General features: G+C 39.8%; 1 protein-coding gene across 4 annotated transcripts in view; it reads left to right on the top strand.

Annotated features, from left to right (window-relative positions):
* The window catches only part of ebf1a (EBF transcription factor 1a), a 107,254-nt gene that overhangs the window by 6,392 nt on the left and 76,368 nt on the right, over positions 1-24,494 (top strand). For all 4 annotated transcript variants that reach the window (XM_053505594.1, XM_053505592.1, XM_053505591.1 and 1 more), the window contains exons 5-6: positions 3,500-3,573; positions 8,818-8,886. In XM_053505594.1, coding sequence (XP_053361569.1) covers positions 3,500-3,573; positions 8,818-8,886 — 143 coding nt within the window. The remainder of the gene's footprint in view (positions 1-3,499; positions 3,574-8,817; positions 8,887-24,494) is intronic.

Here is a 24,494-nt window from a genome sequence, read left to right as displayed (position 1 = left end):
TCGACATGCACTTCTCATTAGCACTGGGTGAGAGCTGCCTCCAGAGAATCGCTCACTGGCAGTGGAGCGAACGTGTGAACTGCATGTGGAAGAGTGACATGACAGAAGGAAAATAATGATAGTATGGCAAGTTAGGCACAGCAAAGTATAATAAACCTGTGTAAAACTCTTCCGTCTGACAAACTGTGCCACACCGTATCATATACCTGCTCCCAAACACACTGTCAGCAAGCCGGTAGGAAAGAGGAGAGAAACAGAGCAGAGTGTCTGGCTGACAAGCCATATTTGTGATCAGTGCTTAAGTCTGAGACATATCTGATAAAGACTGTGGAAAGGGGTTCCCCATTTTCTCTGTCTCTCAGTGTCTCCCTCTAGTTCACAACAGCTGAGCCACAGAACAAAGGCGAATCACCCACACACACATGCAGTCACACACTGCGCCTGACATGTTTGCCAGTGACTCTAACAAAGAGGGAAATGTGTTTTCATGTATTTCTCCTGAATTGTTTACATGCCTCAGATATAGTTGTCACTTCAAAGCAGTGGAGCCAGGCGGTGAATGCGATCTAAAGTGAGGTTTGCGCGAAATGAAATATGTATTAAAAGCTGCGTCAGGGCCTAATGAAAGCTTCACAGAAGCCTTGGCGGCAAGCATGCATGTTTCATGCTTTCCCGGTCTTCCTTAAGGAGCTCTTTGTTCACACAGCTCTAGGCTGGAACTGGTAGGTACACCCCAACTCCCCTGTTGCTCATGGATGTGTGCTTGTGCATGTGTGTGTACTTAGCCAGTGCTCCAAGCGAAAATGTGTATAGAAGGAATTTCTAAAGTGCTCTCGCTACGCCAAAGTTTCTCAGAAACGTATTTGTCCCCGTTTCCGCACACGGACCAGCCTCGACCTCGTGTTTCCGTTCGTTGGCGATATGAAGTGAGATGCCATTAGATTCAGATCCCAGAAACAGCTCCAGAAAGTGTAACGGAGTTACACAAATCTTTTGGCCAGAATGTGTGATGGTTTCAGATGGGACATGAAACCCCCTTGCGTTTAGTGTGTAGCCACAGAAAGACCTAATATCTCTAACACGCAATTATTTAGACATTCACTTTTAAGAGTCTCCAAAGAGCTACTGTGCATGCTGAGAGTTTCTGTATGAAGGGGTTTGTGTAGCCTTTTGGGAAAGGTTTATGAGAGGAAAAACCAACTAAATAAATAAACACTTGACCCTGATGTATCTAAGCTTTAGCATGTCGCTAGATCTCAGCCTTTCAGAAAAGTCTTACTTGAGAAGCTGCACCTTCAGAAGGTTACACTGTCATTGTTTTGATATTCTCAGCTAGACATGTAAAGAAAAACTGATAAACTATTTTTGGTGTTATTCCCAGCACCATGCACCAGGTAGAGCTATGTTAGATACTAGATGCATCGTGTGATAAATGGAAGCCCTTACTCATTAAATGAATGTGTGGCATGGTAGAGGACATGTCTGTATATGTTTGGTCTCCCCTTCGTTCTCTTAGTGCCTCTGTATCTCTGGGAGAGCCTGAGGGTCAGAGCTTTGGGCACAGACAATGATGCATGCTAGCACACTTTTAGAGGACCTTGACCCTTATTTCTACAATGCAGAAATCAAACAAAAGGATACTTGTGATCAGCAACACCCTCTAGCCATAATGAAAGAACATTCACTGATTGGGAAAAGGCTTGTGCAGTTGTGACAGGAACAGTTTCTCCTTAACGGCTGTTGCGTGTATGTGTGTGTGTGTGTGTGCATGCACGCATTTGTGTTTGTATGTATGTATGTATGTTTGGGCTAGGGTAAGTGATTCATGGCTGTGAAGGACATGTTGTGTGGAAATCGAAGGGTGGAAACAAAGCTGAGGTTTTTTTGGATGAAGTGTTGACTTGGCCAGATGGCTTGCTATGCTCCAGTCTGGCAGCCCAACTGCTCACCACACACACGCACGCACGCGCACACACACACACACACACACACACACACACACACCACAAGCAGATACGCATCCATACTCTTTCACTCAGCAATTTTATTCTAGGTGAAATTAGACAAATTCAAGCAACAATCTGTCTCTCATGCACACACACACACACACACACAAGCAGGGTGTGGTGCTCCATCACTTTGGGACTGAAACATTTATGTTTTTAATTCACTATCATCCAATCATTTTAGAATTTTTCTCTTAGGGGTTGAAATTCTGGCCACTGCCTCTGTGATGTGTCTCTTACACAGCACTCTATGAGATCCAGTCATTAAACCAGCAAGGGAGTTAACTTTCAGGATCTTATTTTTAATTAATAAAATTGCCAGTAGTTTGTTTCTCATGTGCATTCTTGTGAAAATGGGCCGAATTAATTTTTTACTATTCACTAGTATACAGAGGAGAGCACATGCCATCCATGCCTTAGAATAATTACAAAAGTAATTTCACGCGTAAAATAGCCACCCTATTAACATAAGATTTAAATCAATACAATTTGACTCTGTAGATGTCTGTTTTAATTTAACAAGTTACTATGGATGCATTGTGTCAAAATATAAAATCATAAAGACATGCGTGATTTTCTTCTGTAATGCAGATAAGTGATAGATAGATAGATAGATAGATAGATAGATAGATAGATAGATAGATAGATAGATAGATAGATACTTTATTAATTGCAAAGGAAATTCCAGAATTCAAAAAAATATATACTATCCAGCATTGCCACCTTAAAATATGTGTAATATCACATAAGTACATTAGTAGCATAATTAACTGTTTTTTTCTGTAACCACTTTATTAGAACACACAAGTGTTATGTTTATGATTTATACACAAATTCAGCCTGATTACAAGTTTAAGATGCTTTATACTCGGAATGAAATTTCGGGGCGGATGCCTAGCATGAGTCGACATCATTTCGGCCTGCTGCATGCTGAAGCAATTTTCCACAGCCGTGGTAAAGTGGGCATTAATTGGCCCACTGAGAACCTGGCAAGGCCAGAAACAGACCTCCCTCCATCCCGTTCCAAAACTCAGGCCTTCCCACAATGCACTGTGCCACTGTGATGGATTGATTAGTTGTAATAAAGGGAGGCCTCTGTAATTCTGCACACACAGCAGGCAGAACAACATGTCCAGAGCTGGGGATGCTGGAATGCTCCAGTTCATTCCCATGACACATGCGGTCATTTGGTGAAAGCTTTCTGCCAGATGGAATAAGGTTCACATTAAGCTTTGTAGAAGAGTGTGTGGGTGTGTGAGAAAGAAAGAGTGTGGAGATATGTGGTTTTTTGCTCAGTGTGATGTTTCGTGTAATGTTTTGTTTCAGGGGAAATAGTGCCAGTATAAGCGCAATTCTTCCCATTGTTCCCATCTCTTAACCCCAGACATTAGTCATAATCTTTCTGCATATTTACAAGCACTGTATCTATGCTGAAGGTGGGAAAAGTGACTTGTCTGCATTCACTGAACATTGTTATGTTTCACTTCCCGCAGCCTATTATTTATGAAGGTCAAGACAAGAATCCGGAGATGTGCAGAGTGCTGTTGACACACGAGATCATGTGCAGGTAAGATACCATCAGGCACACCATCTTTTTACACTTTCACATTCACTATTACACAACTTTAACCTGTGTGCTGGACATTGAGTTCTGCACATCTGAACACTTGGCATGCCCAACATTCTCTGAATTAATCCCTCAATGTTAATGTCTCCTGCTGGGGCTGGGCCTCCCTTTTTGCATTAGCTAATTTCAAGAAATACTGTAATGTAATATTAGCCTTTAATATTTTCTTCATACTGTTTTTCTAACATATCAGCAATAACCATAACCATTAATCAAGATTTTTCTCTTTAATGAGCAAAGAACTAAAAACCTATTTACTCCAGTGTCAGTTATAATAGACATCTAAAGGGAGTTATTTGATTATTTCTTTTTTAAAACAGAAGAGAAAATGTTTCTGTTCTTTTTTTCCCTTTTAGGAATGCCATTATATTTATAGAGAAAAGAAAGGGTCTAATTGTGGACGTTGTAAAAATCTATAAAAGAAAACAACGCGTTGCAAGTGTGTTAATTATGCTTTGATTATAGATGTGAAGGACAGGGATTAAGTTTAAAGTGCTGGGGGTTATGCAGATTCTACTGATTGATTGATTAATTGATTGATTGATTGACCTATTGATTGATTGATTGATTGATTGAGCTCAGTACATCACTGCACTTTGCATTCAAAAGCACTGCATTTATTTATCCTTTTGGGCCGCAGAGCAGAATCTGCTTTTCTGAGTGAGACTGCTCGCCTGCTTTTTTGTACTTTTATCGACACTATCATACGGACATATTCCAGTCATTTATCACTGTCCGAAACAGGCCCAGATAAGGTCACAACAGCCTGTTTCTTATCAAGAAGATCTGGCCCCTCTACCCTAACAGTGTTTTAAATTTCCTTCTTCAAAACAGATACAGCTTTATCTATGAACTTGCCAAAATATGAGAAGGAGCTTCTAACATGTCTGATGATGTGTCTTTTGAACCTGTTGTTGGTTAAAAAAAAAAAAAAAAACATATCCCTGGGAAAGAACATTTTCCATGCCCTCTTTGGGATGGGTAATGAGAAGCAAAATAAAGGATGGGCCTTAGCTCAGGCAAGTTTATAGATGCCGTGTTCGTCCACACCTCTCTCTCATTTTCCATCTCTATCCAGGTCATCCACTTTCTGCTCTGGGAGGGGAGAGAGGCAGAGAAAGGCATGCACCTTTAATTAAAATCAAAAGATGAATTCGTTGCACTTAAAACTGGGTTGTAGTGATGGGCTTTCATCTATTTTTGGCTGAAGTGCGGAGCATTTGCACAGTTTTTCTCCTAAAAATATCATACTCATGCTTGGTTAATTAGGACAAGGAAAAACTCATTACTCAATGAGAATCTTCATGTTATTCTTCTGTTAATGAATGCAGGTTACTTTGAGTTTTGACAGTGAAGTATGTGAGGGAGCAGAAGTCCTCTTTCTTCTTTCTCTTTTTCTCTTTTCCTCTCACTGATGGTGCCTCCCATTCTTTTTCTCTCAGATTCTAAATCTATCTATCTATCTATCTATCTATCTATCTATCTATCTATCTATCTATCTATCTAAGTAGATGTAAACATAGATAGATATAATTTATAATAATGTAATAATATAATTATAAATATATAATGATGTTATTATATAGATGTATAATTAAATATTTAAATATAATGATGGATAATATATATGTACGATGATTCTATATTTACTTTGCTGACATTTTGGTATCTCTCCTTAACACAAAGTATGGTTTACATATAATTTTTTTTGTTATTTGATTACTGTTTATTTTTAATTTTTTACCAGAAAAATAAAATTCTGAGTGCTTTGGTTTGGCATATAATCAAAGAAAATAGTCCTAGGTTTCTACTGTATCTGTAGTAAAGCGCAGTGATTGGGTTTTCCACTGTTGCACTCCTAGGAAAGAAATTTCATTTGTCCAGTTATTTAATGTCTCTGCACTCATTCCTTTTTAAGTTGGGGTCCTTACATGCTGTAATCAGTTAAGTTTTAAAATGACATTTTTTCAATTCTGACATTTTCTCACATTCTCAGATGTGAATTAAAATTCACATTATTTCAATTCTGAGTTTAAGTCGTTATTAGTTTAGGTTCTGTGATTGTAGCATTGTGAATCAGAGTGGAATAAGTCAAAATGAGATTCTTTAACACAGGGTGGGACATTTACCTAAAATCACTGTATGATAAAGAAACAGTAAAGTTTCTTTTAATATACTAGAACAGCTTTGCAAAAATCGAGGTAAAATATCTCTTCAGAAGTTGTGTCCCAAAGAATCTTTCACACTGTCACACTGTGGAAATTTTTTAATGCAGTTTAAAATAACTGTGATTTTAATAGTGTACTTTTCTTGCTTTGCATGCTAACTTCTATTTCTTCAAACTCCTTCCATTAAAAGCAATATTTGCACAGAATAATATTGCCGTACACTTCTTCAAACGTACACTGCACTCGCTTTGATAGGGTACTTTTTGAGCTGTATGACCCTATTGGAACAGGTACAAGCGTGTAAGATCCAGGAAGCATGTGTTAGAAGCACACACAAAGACCTCCTCATTTGTCTCTATTCGTTCTCACTCTGAGTCTCTCATAATAAGCCAAAAAAGAAGACAAAAATGTATAAACAGATTTGTCTGCTCCCTCTCTCTCTCTCTCTCTCTCTCTCTCTCACTCGCTCTCTCTCCTTCCTCCGTCTGTTACTAAGCTCCTCTGCTGAGCCTGCACTGCAATAGAGGCACAATTACCAGTCTGTGATTAGGCTGTTCTTCATTAATCAGGGCTGTTAATTGCCGCACAGGTTTGCCATTAGCCATATGGCATGGTGTGCGCGGGACAGAGGCTCGATGCCTTTTTCCATCCAACACCAGTGACAGGCAAAACAAGAAACAATTGCTCAAAAGCAACAGCGCGGTCTTTATGACAGCGCTTCGGCTTCTCGAACACACTGATTCATGGAAGTTCATTTTGGTCAAGTTATTTTTTTTTGGTTCAGACGACTGCTACCCAGTCAGAGAGGAGATCCATAGTAGCAAGTAATAAATCTGAGTGCATGTCTTGGGATGGTTTGGTCCTAATGGCATCAACAAGGGCCACATCCTGGTAATTATGTGCTGCAATTTGGATTTAACTTCTTTAAATGCGGCGGCAGGAGGAAACACTCAAGATTAAAGATATGGTGTGGTGGGTCCACTGGGACGGAGCAGAGAAGAAAAAAGCTCCAAACAAAGCTGCAGCATTGCCTGGACTAATTAGCATAGTTTGTCTGTATGGGGGTGGGGGTGGGGGGGGGGGGTTAACTGTGGGTGGAGGGGGTGCTGATTATACCCTCCCATGGGTGCTGGCTGATGATTGGATTATTGGGACATAGAAAGTCACATCATTCTGTATCCCTCTTTCCGTCCTCCTCCTCTCCTTTCCCAGCATGCTTTTCTCTGGCGATCCATGGGGACCTGAGTGTGACCCACTTTTGAAAGAACAGCACTAAAGACACGAGTACACTCAGAGGAGAGGAGGGGGAAGCAAAAGAGAGGGATATGTAAGGAGGAAAAAAAGAAGGCAAGGGAACATGAGATTAAGAAAAAGTGAGAAAATAAAACAAAGTGGCACTAGCTTACCGAAGAGCCACACACTGATGATTCATAACCACCCAAAGAGTCTGACACATCCTGAGCCGTGATTAGAGCACACCCTCATGGCCTCGGCGTCTCTTCCCTGTTGTTCTTGAGCCTCTCCCCTGACTAATGTGTGTCTACATGAGTTGGCCCTGACTGCCAGTGTGTGTAAATGAGGGAGATTCAGGGGGTCTGAAAAACGAGTCGAGGTCAAGCCGGGACTGAGTCGTCGCACTCATCAGGCCTGTAGCCCCTTACTTACAAAGCTGCTGCTATCACATGACTCCTTTCTCTCCAGCCCCTCTGCCATCTGTGCAGGGAAACGTGAGCCCAGTGCTCCACCTGCTGCACCAGAACAACCCCCACCTACAGGGAACACAGAGCCCCGACCTTCCTCATCTCTCCTCTTCCTTCTCTTCATCTCATCTCTCAGCTCACTCTCATTAGATTTCTTATTGTTGTTCAATTTGCAAAAGAAACCAGCATTTTCAGTACTTTTAAACGCTGACGTGATGTAATATGGTGAAAATTTCATATCACAATAAGTTTAAGGGTATGTTTTTAGAGTACAATAATAACATGCTTACAAAATGTTAGCAAATGTGTATTTAGTGAAGATTGTACTTATGTCTTTAAAGATAATTCAGAGTTATAATGAATTTTTTAAAAGTGGTTTAGCTAAAGTAAAAATATTGTTGAAATTAGATAGTGTAAAAAAGGGACGGAGTATATACGGAGTATATATATATATATATATATATATATATATATATGTATATATAAATGTAAAATTACCTTTTTTTATTCTCTATATTTTATTCTCTCGTGATGGTTTCTTGTCCAGTAACCCTTTATGTTTATTTTAACTGGACTTTTACAGTGGTTTAAATGAAAAGTATTATTTACTAAAAGTATTAAAACAAAAATGTTAAGTATTCTAACAAAAAGTATTATAACATTAAAGTTATTTTATTTTAAGATTGTTACATAAAAATTTTTATTATTTTAAGATTATTATATGATGTACAACTCAACAGTCAATATTTTAAATGATGAGTCAATAGCAAGGGCAATAAAAGTATTAATCAAATCAATTTGTTTATGACATTTAACAATACCTATAAAATTCCAGAAAAATCTAACTGTTTGTATTATAATGTAATTTAGTACATTGTCAAGATTAAATTGTCCCAACATCCAGTTCTTATAAGGTTTGGAAGGTCCTATGTTCAAATCCCACAACAACCAAGTTGCCCCTGTTGGGTCCTTAAACAAGGCCCTTAACCCTCAACTGCTCACATGTATAATAAGATAAAAATGTAAAATGCTTTGGATATGGGAGCCTACCAAATGTCATAAATGTAAATGCAAAAATGTGAATAAATGGTCAATCCTTTTAAATGTCCTCAATCATGATTAGCACTTATAGGAAATAAGGAGGAAGTAAATTATATAAGGTGTGTATGTTGCCCTGTAAATGCTTTCTCTAACTGATTCAAGTCAACTCAAACATATGTATAAGTGCATCTGTGTTAACTCTTTCTTTCTTTCTCTGTCACTCATTCCCACACACCCCCTCTTCCCCTGCTGTTCCCCGTTGTGTTCCTGTTAAGCCGCTGCTGTGACAAGAAGAGTTGTGGCAACCGTAACGAGACGCCCTCTGATCCCGTCATCATAGACAGGTAAGAGGTGGATTAACACTCTTTGAGCTGTGGTTCTTTGGCTGCGCTTCTGTGTATTTTGTGTGTGTGTGTGTGTGTGTGTGTGTGTGTGTGTGTGTGTGTGTGTGTGTGTGTGTGTGTGACCGCGTGTGTGAGAGTGAAAGAGAGAGAGAGCGACAGACAGACAGACAGAGAATATTGCCATGTATTTTGTATGCTCTAAGATAAAAGCTCCATCTGCCTATGGGGCGATGATGAGCTGATGACCTCTCTGGTGGATCGCCACTTCAGAAAGAATTGAAAAGCGCTGAAATATCTGTCATATTTATTTGAATGAACCATTATTACAGTTTATGAGCAAGAGAGACACTCACTTTAGCACTTACACACCCACAATCACTAGAGGTGTAGTGCGAAAGCTCTATGGCTTTTTACAGAAAGCATCCGTCCAATCAAAGGCTGCAGTTCAAAGCACTCAGCATCACTTGCAAAGACCAAAACAACCCTGTTTGATTTGTGAGAGAGAAAGGAGAATTTGTTTACAGAAGAGACGCTTCGCAAACGAAACTAGTGGCAGGAACACGTTAAGCCTGTGCTGTAGGCCCGTGGGTTCGGTGGTGTGTGTCTCCTGTTCATATTCTTCTTAACTCACTGAGCCCTGGAGTATATTAAGAGCTTGAAACTGGTGATCGAGGAGTGACGGCGTCATTACAGAATCAAGAAAATTGAGATCTCCAATCAGTTTATTCGGCTTTATTTTGATTTCCTTATCAGAGTTAATCAATTATATATATATATATATATGTGTGTGTGTGTGTGTGTGTGTGTGTGTGTGTGTATGCTGTGACCTGCTAATAGTAGCTTTAAATCACTGCTTTGTACATCACTAACAAAAATAGTAGATGAAAACTGATCTGGCAGAGCGAGTGATCCACTGGGCAGCGTGAAACATACAGTATATGATAGTTTGATATCATAACCAAAAGACCCACACTGACCAATGTGCTGTAAAACAATGTTGAATTTCTAAAGAAGAAAAAAAAAAAACTTCAAAGCTTAAGGACAATGTTGACTTTTGTCAGATTTTAACTTCTTTCATGGACTACATTTCCTTTTACAGACGATTCCATTAGTTATTTGGATTTTAATTGTTTTAAAGTGAAGAGAGCCTGTAATGAAGGTGAGTTTGGAGTTGAAGTTGAGGGCAGATGTCTCCACAAGAGTTTGTTATTTGTGTCTGTGTGGTTGCGTGTTAATGAGCCATAGTGCTATCAGATGAACGCAGCTGTCGTAGTTTCACTTGGGCTCTGTCTGCGTGGAGAGCTGTTTGTGAGAAAGGGTACTACCTGGATGCTGTGAGTGTGTATGTGTGTGTGTGGGTGAATCGAACTCATTTCTGCTCCACTGGGCCAGAACGCTTCACAGTTCACAGAGACAGCTGCACCCTCACTATGCCACATGGCCTCACCTCCACCCACCGTGTGTGCGCGCACACACACACACACACACACACACACACACACACACACACAAACACACACACACACACACACACTTCTTTCTTTGCCCATCATTGCCCACTTTTCTAATCTGTTGGTCTGCGTTCACTTATTTGTTGCGTCCAATAATATGAGAATGGAAGTGTTCTAAGCAGATTCCCAGCTGGGCTGTGATCCCGCATGGGCGCCCCTGGGCTCAGGTCAACGCACAGCTTATTGATAGGCAAAGTGCAAAAGAATTCCACCAAAGTTACCCCTCCATCACTCGGCGTCTACAGAACAGGATAAGAGGTCGTGTAAAAAGAGAGAGAATGGCAAGATTTCCAGAGTTGTGATTAGAAGTCTGGGGTTTAAGCAAACACACGTCGCATGCAAAAATGCATCCAAAATATGAATTTTGAGCTTCTGTTTCCCTCCGATGTTCTTTAGTTGAATAAATAAGGGCTCATTAGTGTGCTCTTGTTTCAAACAGCTGATTAGGTTTTACAGCGGTAATTAGCCAAGCCAGCACTAATTCCTCTGGAAGAATAATGAGAATCATTTCCTAATTAGCTTCCTCTCATAAGCAACCACAATAAGCTGCTACAACAAAACTGAAGGAATGTCGGAAGAATGGAGTTGACTGACTGTGCCTTATTAGATTGTTAAAAGAACAAATCTGAGCATCACCGCAGTGCAGGTTTGGTGTTAGTGCAAAAGAGGGTGAGATACTGTATCAGTGCAGTTTGCAGGAGGATACGAGGAATCTGGACTGCGCCAACTGACCAGCCTAGAAAGCATATCTTAATTAAGAACGGGTTTCTCTTATGGAATTAGAAGCAGCCCATTAACACTTTCCATACAAGTGAAAGCAAGCGTGAACGAGTGAGCGCTCATCCTATACAACAGGTTCTCTTTTACTTTCCAGGTCTTTTCTAACTTTTGACTCCCAAATCCATTTAATGCCCCGCTAAGATTATTTCAAATGCTTTAATCGGCTCCCATTGACACACGCATAAAGGGCACTGACATCTAATAGCAGCCCTTTAACTCTGCTTTTCACTACCCTCCTGTTTCATCTCTATCAGCATCCCCTCCCTCGCTCTTTCTCTTGCTCTCTCTTTCTTCTCTGCTCCTGTGTGCTTTGGGAGTAACAGAAGCTCACTAAGCTGTACAGTAGTGCGCGGAGCCGTTGTTCTATCTCCCTGGGAACAATCTACCATGCCATGGATACTCTGTGATTTTCGAGTTCTTGCATTTAGAAATAACACAGGAACTCCTCGGTGACCCTGGGTCTGCGTGTGACCATCAGGCCTGCTGGTGGCTTCTTTCTGATGATGTATACAACATCTGCATTTGCACAGAGTAAGGAAATAGGACGGAGAGAGAGAGAGAGAGAGAGAGAGACGAGACATGTTGGAAAGTGGGTCACTGTGCCCTTTCAGTGTAAATTTTTCATGGCTGTCCTTGGCTGCCAACCCACACCACACACTGCAAAGCTGGCTACAAGTGATGAGCACGAAATAAACGACCTTCTGTTTAAAATAAGAGCAGCACAGGAAGTGATGTCACGCATTGACTTGTGACCCTTTGTCCTGAACGTTTTTGTTGTGTGAGTCAGCAAAAAAAATTTTTTTTATGATATAAATACCATCACCCCACACCCACAGACAAATATATATATACACATATACAAACACACACACACACACACACACACAGCTAAGGTACCATCCTAAAAAAAAAAAGAAAAGGGGTGCATTTAACAGAACTAGCGAGCATATGTTCACAGCATAGAGGATGGAAAGGGGGGTAAGGGAGTGTGTGTGTGTGTGTGTGTGTGAGAAAAAGAAAATACAACAGTGTGTATTATGTTAGTGGATTAACCAGATCGGTTGCTGGGAGTCGTTCTCCACATCAGCGGGAAAAGAACGATCTTAAGTGGCTGAAGCGAGCATTGTTAAAATAATCCTGTCCAGACTGCAGCCCTATTGTGAGGCAATTAAAGACTGTGAGAGTGTAGAGTCCAGAGTGTGTGTGCATGGTGTGTGGTATGTGGCGCGCGCCTGCGTGCTTGCGTGTGTGTGTGTGTGTGTGTGTGTCGGTGTGTGTAGGGCAGTGAGAACAAAAGAGAGCGCATGTTTTATATGGTGAGAGAGGATGTTAAAATTTGTGTCAGTACTGATGTTTATGTCTGAGAGATGAAGACAGAAGAAGAATGCCTTTCAGAAAAAAGAAAGGGGAAGAAAACTGTGTATCAGAAGTGTGTGTGTGTGCATGCATCTGTGTGTGTGTGTGTTATGACTGTATGTTAGACTGCACATCATGTGTGTTACTCTTCAAGCTGGGAGACAGGGCTGTCACAGCTGCTGAAAGGTGATGTGCAACAATGAGAACGAGAGAGAGAGAGAGAGAGAGAGAGAGAGTGTGTGACTTATTTAGGGCCAAGCGCTGAAGGAATAATAAAGGCCAACCTCTGCCTTTTCGAGTTAATATAGGGTTAACAATATGCAGCTCACTGTCAACAATCCTATCATTTGCTTGGATGAATTCCAAAGAGGTGCACACCATCCACTCTGCTCTTCCCTCCTACTGTCTATATGTATGACTTTACTTACCGTCTGTTTCTGTGTGTGTGTGTGTGTGTGTGTGTGTGTGTGTGTGTGTGTGTTCTTGCTTTGACTCTGACAACTCTGCCAGCGTTTGTCTCTGCCACTCTTTCCTCCTTTTAATTGTCATTGCTCTTACGTTCAGTCTCCATCCTTGTACAACTCATCCCCATAGTCTAGTCTCTCTCTCTCTCTCTCTCTCTCTCTCTTTACAAACTGTATTTGTTACTCTAATATTTATGAAGTAATTATTTAAACATATCAGCTGTTAGATGCCACCAATGAGACATAAGGTGCAGTCTTTTGTATTCGTTTCATTTTCTTATAATGTAGTCCTGAATAACAGACATCACCAAAGTAAAGATTTGTATTAACGTTTACTAATCATTAAACAACATCGGAATAACAGAACCTTTATTTCTCTATATAATCCCCTGCTACATAAATGCACTTATCCCAGTGTTTCACTAGTGCTCGGTAGAAAGTGGTTTCTCAGTATAGCTGAGCCATGAAAAGACTGCCTGCATCATGTCTGAAATGCTGGCCTCCCAGGAACTCCTTTACCTCCCAAACATGTGGAAATGGCTTGAAGCACAGTAAGGAATATACAGTAAGGTCAATAAGTATTTGATCACCCTGTAATTTTGCAAGTTCTATTACTCAGAAATCATGGAGTGGTCTACAATTTCTACATAGGTGAATGATGAGTATCATCCCAATAATACCACACCTACAGTGAAGCATGGGGCTGGAAGCATCATGCTCTGGGGGTGTTTTTCTGCACAGGGGACAGGACAACTGCATTAAGGAGAGGATGAACAGGGCTATGTACTGTATTGTGACATATTGGGCAAAAACCTCTTTCCCTCAGTCAGAGCATTAAAGATGGGTCGTGGCTGGGTCTTCCAACATGACAATGACCCAAAGCACACAGCCAGGAAAACCAAGGAGTGGCTCTGTAAGAAGCATATGGACTATTTAAAAGCAAAATAACAGGTCTTTAAAGGGCCAAGTGATCAAATATTTATTTGACACAGTAATTAACAAATAAATTGTTAAAAAATTATACAATGTGATTTCCGGCTTTTTCTTTTTAGATTCTGTCTCTCACAGTGGAAATGCACCTATGCTGAAAATTGTAGACCCCTTCATGATTTTTAAGTAAGAGAACTAACAAAATCACAGGGTGATCAAATACTTATTGACCTTACTGTATATGGGGGATGCGGCAATAATTCCAAGGCGAGTTCCTGTAGTGTGTATAGTGTACAGTGATGTTTGTGAATGATTGTGTGTACACTTCTTACAAACAGAGGCGTCTTTTACATAATTGGGTGACAAGTTTTCTGTCAGACGTTCCACCCACTGAATGTTCACAGGAGCGCCTGCAGTAGACTCCGTCTTGCTCGGTCTTTAAAACGTGTGTCAATTGTTTTACTGCCATTATGAGTCTCATCACTGTACTGTGTTAAAGTCTTATTTGAATGTCTGTTGCAGATTCAGTCTCAGAGCTCCCCCAAAGTGTGTCTAATAACGCTCCAGTTGAAACGCTTTTTGGATAATAATGCATTTTTCCCAAATAGCAAACTTCCTTTATTTCACTCATCCCCCAAATGCACTGTTTTAGTGTTTATGTAAATAAGCTACTGCTGAGTGACACCTGGAGAGATTGTTTACTTATATGAGGTCACAATAGGGGGTAAGTGTTACTGGTTTATTTAAGAAAAAAAAACAAAAAAAACAGGGTGCATAAAACATTCTACTGTTTTGGCTGTTAATGCCTACTGAGTATGAACACTGATTACGAGTCAGTTTTACTTAATAAACCATATAGTGTTTGCAATTATCAAATGGTACCCAGCAAGATTTCACCTGGCTAAATTGTTTGCAGTTTCCTTTTAAAACTGATAAAAACATGTATAACTTCTGATCTAACACATGGCATTATTTATCTCCCTGAATACTACACATGTTTGTTACAAGAACTGCCTGATGTGCCTCAATTTATTTGTGAGATTTTAACAAAAGCACAGTTTTTAACAGTCTGGAAAATGTCAAATTTTATTATGATTGTCTTTGTACATAAAGTCAGACCCATGTTTTATGTGAGAAAATATTATATAAGAAATTCAATATTATAAAGCAAGAATTTAAAAGAAATACATTGCTTTCAGGTTCAGACAATTCATCCTGCACTGACTCATTTATTTCACACTGGTCAGGAGGAAATAGGATCATTCACTGGCACTCAAAGCTTCATTTCTCCTTATGAGAATTATATATTATCTGTAATGGACGTCCAGATTAAACAAACATGCATTACCACTGAATACACTCATATAAAGGATATTAGCCACATGAAATAAGATTAGTGTGAATAAAGCTGCTTTCCATGTTTAATGTTTAAACGAACATTTATTAAAGTGATTATTAGTGTAAAGAGGTTACAGTGTATCGATGCGCTTTTAGCTTTTACCTTCTTTTCAGCGCTCAAAGTAGAAACAAGCGTGTGTTAGAATGCAGACTTGCTTTGTACAAATTCATCATTACGCAGTTGTGATTAGCTCTGGGAAATTAATAACTCACCTTTTTTCTCCATCAAGTAGTTGTTTCTCTTAGAATAATGCAAACAATAATTGTAATAATTCATGTCATTGTATTATTATTATTAATTTCAATAGTATCAGGGCAAAAAAGGCTTCTTTTGTGCTTGGTTTAATTTGTGTATAATTTCATTTCACTTATTTTTTTCTAATAGCTTTATGTTTTTAATAACTCTGAAGCCTTGACGGGTATGTGTGTGTGTATGTGTGTGTGTGTGAGTCTGTGTGTGTGTGTGTGTGTGTGTGTGTGCACGCACGTGTGTGTAAAAGAAAAGCTTTTGTCCACATGCTTCACGTGTGTGTCCTCTAGAGCTGAGTGAAGTTGTTTCCTGATGAGTGTGTGTGTGTGTGAGGAGTGAAGAATGTTTAACAGGAAGTGTTCCTCCCAGGGAAGGTGATGTTACTGTTAGCTTCCCAGCAGCTTCCTGTCCATTGCAGGAGTAAGAGCTGTTCTGTTTATATATGCTTATATTTTTAAATAGGGGGAAAATGGGCCATGCCTAAATATTTGCTTTACCCAGTCCTCTGGTGTGGGCAGGTGAACAGGCGAAAGGTGTACGAGCGTACTGTATAAGGTCACAGATGCCTCATCAATTCATTAGTGATCCTGGACACTAAATTGGAATTTTTCTACAATTATACTGAGGCAGATCCATATATCATATGGCATAGCTATGTTTCGTTGTTTTGTTGTTTGTATATATATATATATATACTCCAGATAGGGAACCCCCATGTCCAGAGTCCATTGTTATGGTTTTCGTTGTGTTTGGGATGCACTTCCTGTGGTGAGAGGTCAGTGGCGCACAGCCTTGCTTGCCTCCTGAATTATTCATGCCATTGACTTTGTGTCAGTTTTCGCGGGCCGGCCCGCGGATGTTTTATTCATTTATCTCATTTAGGGGCCCTGCCTGCACCTGTTCCACCATTAAGCACTCGGCTCATTTGCATTTGATGCTAATTCAGTTTACTGGCAGCCTCGTGCTGCCCTGGTTAATTCTGTTTTCATATAAACAGATATCTATTTCTGTGTACACATTACCGAGGCTATTACTTACCCTGTATTTCTCTCTCTCTCTCTCTCTCTCTCTCTCGCTCTCAGACAGTGCAAGACCTTGGGTCAGTAGTCAGTAGATCTCCTGCGCTCGTTTCAAACTATGGCTACACTTTCTAATTCATTAAATAGGCTACTGTGATCAAATGCATAATACGAAAAATGAACGGCTCTCACTTGTAGGTGATTTATATTAGTAATAATTAGTTGAACGTATTATTAATACTGGTGGTAACTCTAATAACATAGTATCGCTGCGAGACATTCATCGGTCATGTCAGTCATTATTTATTCTACATTAAACTGTTGTCGTTTGTGTAGTGTGTGTGTGTGTGTGTGTGTGTGTGTGTGTGTGTTTACCCGGTGCCGGAGAGAGCAGACTTGCCCCAGGGCATGTTTAGCACAGATGTGCCTCTTTCTCTTCCTCCGCTGAGCTCCTCCGTCCTCCGTTCTGTTCCCTCACCTTGCATGAAGATCACCTTTCCTCCAAACACACGCACACACACACACTGCCTTTTTCACAGTTATCCATCTGTCTCTTTTGCTCTTTGTGCTAAATTTAGCACTGTCACAGGTGAATACTTTAATAAATGCTTTTCACTTTGTCAGAGATGTGGAGGGAGGAGAAACAACATCCTCTTAAAAGCCTTAATGCAGGTTATAAGATTAACACTGGTTACCAAATATGTGAAACACACACACACACACACACACACACACACACACATACAAACCTGACTGATTTATGCTGGAGTCTGAGAGTTTTAGCTCTCTGCCCTCCTTCTGCAGGATAAATACACTACTGTGCATGACCACCCAGATCTCAGTGTGTGTGTGTGTGTGTGTGTGTGTGTGTGTGCGCGCATGCATGTGTGTGTGTTTCATTAGTGTTATTAGAGAAAAGTGAGTCTATTCAGTGGATAACTGCACTCGAATATGTATTTAACACTGAACATGACTTTCACTGTTGAAACTGTGCGTGCGTGCGTGTGTGTGTGTGTGTGTGTGCATACTGTATGTGTGTTTCTTTTCCCTCTCAAGGGATTCCATGCTCATATTCCACCCCTTCCACCTCATTCACTCCAGTCTGTCTTTAAGCTCTCCAGTTACACTCCGAGCCTCCATTCATACGACACTTCCAGCCATCAGCATGTCCTTTATATAATCCACAGCATTAGGAGGTGTTGTATCCTCTGGTTCACGCTATGCAAAAGCTACATAAATCCTTATTAATATTTGATGAAGCCTTTATGTTTGAGCGTATTCTAAGAGGGAGCTGATTTTGCACCGGCCAGCCATGCAGGGAAGCTTATCGTTCACACCAATCATTAGTGTGAGATCAATGATTCGTGTTCTAACACACCATCTGTCACCATCCTGCAGGTCAAAATGTATTAGCTGTATGTAGTAATGAGATCAATGTCCTGTATGTTTCGGCTTTATAGCTGAGGATTGTGGGAGTTGTAGTTAATGAACGGCTCCTTGGTAGCGGATCGTCGTGCAGCCCTCAGGTCTTGGCAGCTTCACTAGTCTGGCCTCGAGCTGCCTGCCTGTCGTCTCTCTCTCTTTCTCACACACACACACACACACACACACACACACACACATTTTTTTCTCTCTTTCCTTTTTTTCTGGGGCTGGCCAGAACTGCCCCCAGGGATACGTGGGTAAGCGTGATTGACAGGCAGATGCATTCTGTGGATAAAGCTGGTTTCAAAACGTTAAATGACACGGTTCTCTTTTAGGCCATGATTCCTATACACCCACCATCTCCGTAAAACTCATATGACACATCCAAGCTTTATTCTTTTTGATTTATATATATGTGATGAAAAAAGTGTATATATATATATATATATATATATATATATATTTGTAATTTTATTTTTATTCTTTTTGATTTATATATATGTGATGAAAAAAGTGTATATATATATATATATATATATATATATATATTTGTAATTTTATTTTTATTCTTTTTGATTTATATATATGTGATGAAAAAAGTGTATATATATATATATATATATATATATATATATATATATATATATATATATATATTTGTAATTTTATTTTTATTTTTTTGCATTTTAGTGAAGACATAGTACCATAGGTCCAGAAATGTTAGCAAGCAAGGTAGCAAGATGAAAACGGAACCACTTTCAGTTTCGTTTTTAAAGCAGCCGGTGCCCAGAGGAATCATAAATTAAGATTAAGATTAAGGTTTATTTTATATTTTACTTTATTCAGATGTCTTTTCCAAATGTTTTTTGTCTTAAAAACCCACCTTTAGAACGGATTAAATTTGTATGCCCGGGTACCACTGTATTAATATTATGTCATTATATTAATCAGTTCCAGGGCACTGGGGGGCAGCTGTCATCATTGATAGAAGCCAATTCAGCTGGATTCCATCCACAGCCTTAAATCACATCTCGGACATGTTCACACAGACTTCATATCGAGCCCATGTTCACTTGAATCAACACCATACTTGTGTTAAGTGTATGATTAAATCCACTTAATACAGTCCAAAAATGTTTTAAAATCTATTAAATGTATTGGCACAGGAAAAAAATCTGATATTATGATGTACATTATAACATTATATCATACACAAAATGATGTGAAGCCACTCCTAATGTCTAAAAACATGAACACACCACTGACTCCAACTGATCCACTATGAAGCAGAATGGCTGTCCTGTACAGTACAGTGGAATAATACAGTATCTACTTCCAGTACTCTACTGGGATGTGAACTCCTCCCTTTCAGTGCTGATGATGTCAGCACTGCAGACTCACAGAAGAGAAGCTTTGCACACCTCCATTATTAATGTGCACACCAGGCTAAAAATGCAAGCCATGTCTGATTTAACACTTAGGAGCATCAGAGTCGGATGCGTCCGCTGTGTGAATTGGTGTCAGAGTCCAGCCATACAACAAGCATGTCTTTGTGTTAATATTCAATACTGTTACAGATACACACATATGTGAATGACAGCACTCATACACAATCACACACAGATGCTCTGAAAGGCCAAAAAGGGAGAAGAGCCGTGGCCCCTGGAAAAGCAGATCAATGGCTCAGGTTACATGCTAGTGAACGCCGCGGAGGGAAAATGTTTCTGGATCTGCAGATGAAAAATACATGGACATATTGCTTCACTGCTGACTGACTTTCTAGTAAAGACCAGAGATTTTTCTTTGTCAGAACCATGAGAGGCTTTTTCCTTTGTGAAGATATTGATTCAAACGTTTGATTGGTGACTCAGATGAACAAACAAACACTAGTGTTACTATTTACACAGTATACATGCCTGGTCTTAAGCAAAATAATAGAAAGGTAATAATATCTGAGGTGGAATGTAACTAAACACATTTACTTCAATGCTGTATGTACTGTAAGTACAGCGTTAACATACTACAGTGGTGTGAAAAACTATTTGCCCCCTTCCTGATTTCTTATTCTTTTGCATGTTTGTCACACAAAATGTTTCTGATCATCAAACACATTTAACTATTAGTCAAAGATAACACAAGTAAACACAAAATGCAGTTTTTAAATGATGGTTTTTATTATTTAGGGAGAAAAAAAATCCAAACCTACATGGCCCTGTGTGAAAAAGTAATTGCCCCCTGAACCTAATAACTGGTTGGGCCACCCCAACCACTTATACTTGACATGAACAGTTTTATTAGTGAATACATTTACTTTTACTCCATGACATCCTACAAATATGAGCATTTGCATACATGCAAGTTGCATTACATAACCACGGTGGTGTGTAGCATTTGTAGCCGTAATATTGCCACCTGTTGATTATTATATGTAATTGTCTAATTTGCCTTCCCTACATGAAAGGGTCAATCATGTAGCAGGTGTTTGAAATCAGAATGGAAAGTAATTTCAGACAGAGGTGAAAACAGCACATTCATAGTTTGCAGAAAGAGAGTTTGATCCTTGAGTACATTTGAGGGGAAGTACTTTTTTCTTGTACTCAGTTAGACATGTGAATGGAGGACTTCTACTTTTACTTGAGCAATATTGTCCGTAGGATATCTCTTCTTTTGATTACAGGATTACAAAAGAAGAGATATCCTATTTTTTATTTAAAAAAGCTGTATTTTTGTGATAGATAGATAGATAGATAGATAGATAGATACTTGCATACATACATAAATTAATGTTTTTTTTTTAAATACTTACAAAAGCCTCCTTCCCACCTTTGTGGTTCACCCTGTCTTCTATATCCATGTTTGTTCTCTCACAGAAGAGGACTGCGGGAGCCACACTGACCCAAATGAATTATGTCTCAGTTCTCTAGAGGTTGGCCATGAGCTATTTAGGACACTCTGCTGAAGAGAGAAACAAAGCAACAGAAAGGGGCACATAAAAGTCCTACAGTGTGTGTGTGTGTGTGTGTGTGTGTGTGTTTGCATGTGTATGTGTTGTGCATATGTGTTACTGAGCATGTATGCATGCTATCAGGACATTTCCCAGCATGCTCTGCTCAGGAAGAGGAGCCCTGCCTCCCACTGCGACTTGCATTGTTATTATACCTTCCCCCTCCACCCAGTCCTGTCTGCAACCCTGACAACACGCATACTTGTTTTACTGTCCTTCTAAGGAACTTGCATTGACGTACTTATTCATGCAGCTAATTACTGCTTTGCTACAGCTAACTCTAATTCTAAACCTAATAACCAAAAAGAAACCTTGTTGGTCTTTTATTATATATAATGTAGCACAGTTTTGCTTATGGGGACCAGCAAAATATTCTCAAGGTCAAAATTCTTAGATATTCCCATCCTGTCAGGGATATATATAATTATATATATATATATGATAGGGACCCTGTCAGGTTATTCTGGATATAGAAATCTTTTTCTGGTCATTTCTCCCGTTTTACACTGATTATACTTTTTTATTAATTATACTGTTACTCCAGTATTAAAGATTAAGCATGCTCACTAGCAAGCATCACTCTTATGGTAAGAAATTCATCAGACGGAATGAGGAGAGAATCCCTGAACAGCTGCTCATATTGACACCCGTGTTAACTCTTTGCTTCTGACATGTGGGAGTTTGATCTCTAAGCTGAATAGGAAATTGAATGGAAGAGTGGAAAACATGCACATTAAGCATACGTGAATGAAGTGCTTTTGTCGGACATGATGGTGAAATTTTCTTCACATCAAGACATGACTAGAATTTTCCTCTTGTATTAGATTCAGAGATTTAATTTATAAGAAACTGGGTAATCCAAGATTTCTTTCTCCTCTCTGTGGGGTAACATGGAAGGGTGCAATTTTCTAATTCGGTCAAATAATGCTCTGCTTTTGTCACCTGACAGGCACCCAGCTTACAGAGGTCAGAGGTTGCGAGGCTGCTTTTAGGAGAGCACAAATCGATTAGCCGTCAAGCTTCTGGCGCTTGGTCCGTTTCACAGGGAGACGCTGGGCCCCAATTTCCATAATTGCTCACAGCCTTAAGTGCTGTTACCTTTAGTAAACCTGCTGGGAGGGGGCAGGGGTTGGAGAAATGATCAGGCAAATAAAGTGAATGAATAATGAACATGCATGGATGTACTAAACAGAATCTATCGATCTGTAAGTGAGGAAGAATAACTATGCTAAAATTAAAAACTCGACCTCCCTACTGTATGAAGATTCTCCTTGTCCCATCCTTCCATACTGAAAGATAAAGGTTGCTAAGTCTTGTGTAAGGAAAGGTTGATCTTATTGACTTAGTTACAGTCAGGGCATTGCCTTGGCTGAAGAGTATTTTTTTATATATTTACTGCTCTTTCACGATCTAATGCGCCACAGCTACATGCAGTGCTTTAAAGGCCTGTAATGCATCAGTCTGATCAGCCAGGTGATTGATTTGTAGTCGTCTCTCTCGGAGTTAAGTCGATGTGGGTGGTGGACAGTGGTCAGGGCTCCGGTCTCTTGTTTTAAAGCCGTAATGAACAGACCAGCTCATCTGTTTATGGTTTAGACTGACTCCAGTCAGGAAAAGAGGTCGAAGGTCACTCAGAAGGTTGTGAAAGGTGCCTTGTGTGGCCATCACTGGTACCTTAAATATGCTGAGAGGAAGAGTGTTGAGCAGATGGAAGGGAAAGAGGTGGTCCGAGAAATACGATTCAGCTTTCCTTACACTTGAAACCTACCACACTTAATGTGAACCCAAACCCCATGCTGTTCCCTTTTCCCCAATACCCAGAGCAGATCTGCTTCTTTTACGAAGAGACTCTCCACTTTGACTGATGATTGTTAGCTCACAGTGGCTCACTTAAGCCATAAAGGGCCTGTGATAGCTGCACACCAGCCTTTTATCGACCCCACACTCACATGTATTAATAAGCGCCTGTGTTCATGCCCGTATTCCCTCTCATCCCCTTATCTGAGCTTCCTCTCTTGTGACAGATGAGCGTGTCTGGAGAGAAGCGTGGTCAGACAATGGCCGGTGGGTGTATGTGTGCATGGATGTATGTGCTTGTGTGTGTAATGAAGCCTCCGGAATGGTGTAGCTCTGATCCGTGCTGATTTAGTGCCACGCTCCGTGCTGTTAATGGGCTCACACAGGGAGGGAGATGTGACGGCAGGGCAGGCCATATTTAAGGGCCTCTGACTGCTCATTACTGACCATCACTGATCACTCACACACACCATCAGAGGCCTTACTTCTTCTTTAAGACTGCGCTGGGATTTCAGAGACAAACAAATTATACAGAAGATTTACATTTGCATGGCCATTTTCACAAATGAGGCTAGTAATGAGGGTTGCGAATGAGAGGAAGAAATGTCATGATGGAGCTTGCGAGGGAGGGAGAGGGAGCGGACAGGCTAATGTCATTCATGGCACAACATGGCCTGCTTTATTGAGGCTCATGTTCCCTGACCTCTCCGTTACTACATCATCAAATTACAAATTCCATTACAATGAAATGTTTACAGCATCACACAAATTCATGCAACCTGCCTGTGTGTGTGTATGTGTGTTTGTGTGTGTGTGTGTGTATGAATATTGTGATTATACATAAGGTTGTAAGTGAGAAAAGCACACTTACAAGTAACAATCTTAAAGAAAAAAAATAGTAAGATAATAAATGCAAATATATAACTGATTCGAAGTACAAACTGGGCCATTTTTTAAAGAAATGCAAAATTTCTTGTTTAAATGATATCACATTCCTGGAATGAAAAAAGACACGTCATTAGTATTAGTGATAGAATCAGATCCAGACGAAGTCCAGCCCAGAACTCAAAGAGCACAGTCTGCAGTGGTGAATCTTGTACTTTATACATTACTAGGCCATGCCAGAGAGAAGAGAGCAGATATAGCAGCAGCAGCATGTGTCCTGTAATATTGAGGTCAAAGTCACTGAGTTTTGAAAGACGAGAACTATTAAAAATGTATTGAGGATACCATAGCCTTTTTTTTTTTTTTTTTGGTCCCTTTTTATATTTTCTTGTTGTTCAATAGTAATGAGTTTGGCTTCGGCTCCTTAGTTATGTTGAATTTACTATCAGAATTTGGGTTTTGAATTGTAAATGAGAGCTCATAAATAAGTGGCCTTATTTCCTATCTAATGCATCATAATTTAGGTGGCCATGAGTAGTGGGATGTTAATTAGCAAAATAGCTTTGAAAGGACACAGGATTTATGTGGCTTTTGCTTAGAATTTTTCTGAGACTAAAAACAGTGAGGGGGAAGAGACTGGGTAAATAAATTCATAAAAGGCATGGCTAATATATTTCCTCACTACAAAGCTCGCAAACAAATGCAGGAAATATTTGTGACCTGAATTCGCAGAGAAAGTAACATACATTTGACGGCTCACAGCAGGAAGCTTAATGTTGGATGACCCTT

Source organism: Clarias gariepinus, chromosome 10, assembly GCF_024256425.1.
Source record: "Clarias gariepinus isolate MV-2021 ecotype Netherlands chromosome 10, CGAR_prim_01v2, whole genome shotgun sequence".
Classification (NCBI taxonomy): Eukaryota; Metazoa; Chordata; class Actinopteri; order Siluriformes; family Clariidae; genus Clarias; species Clarias gariepinus.
Note: the sequence above shows the minus strand (reverse complement) of the source record. Positions and strands in the feature narration are given on the sequence as shown.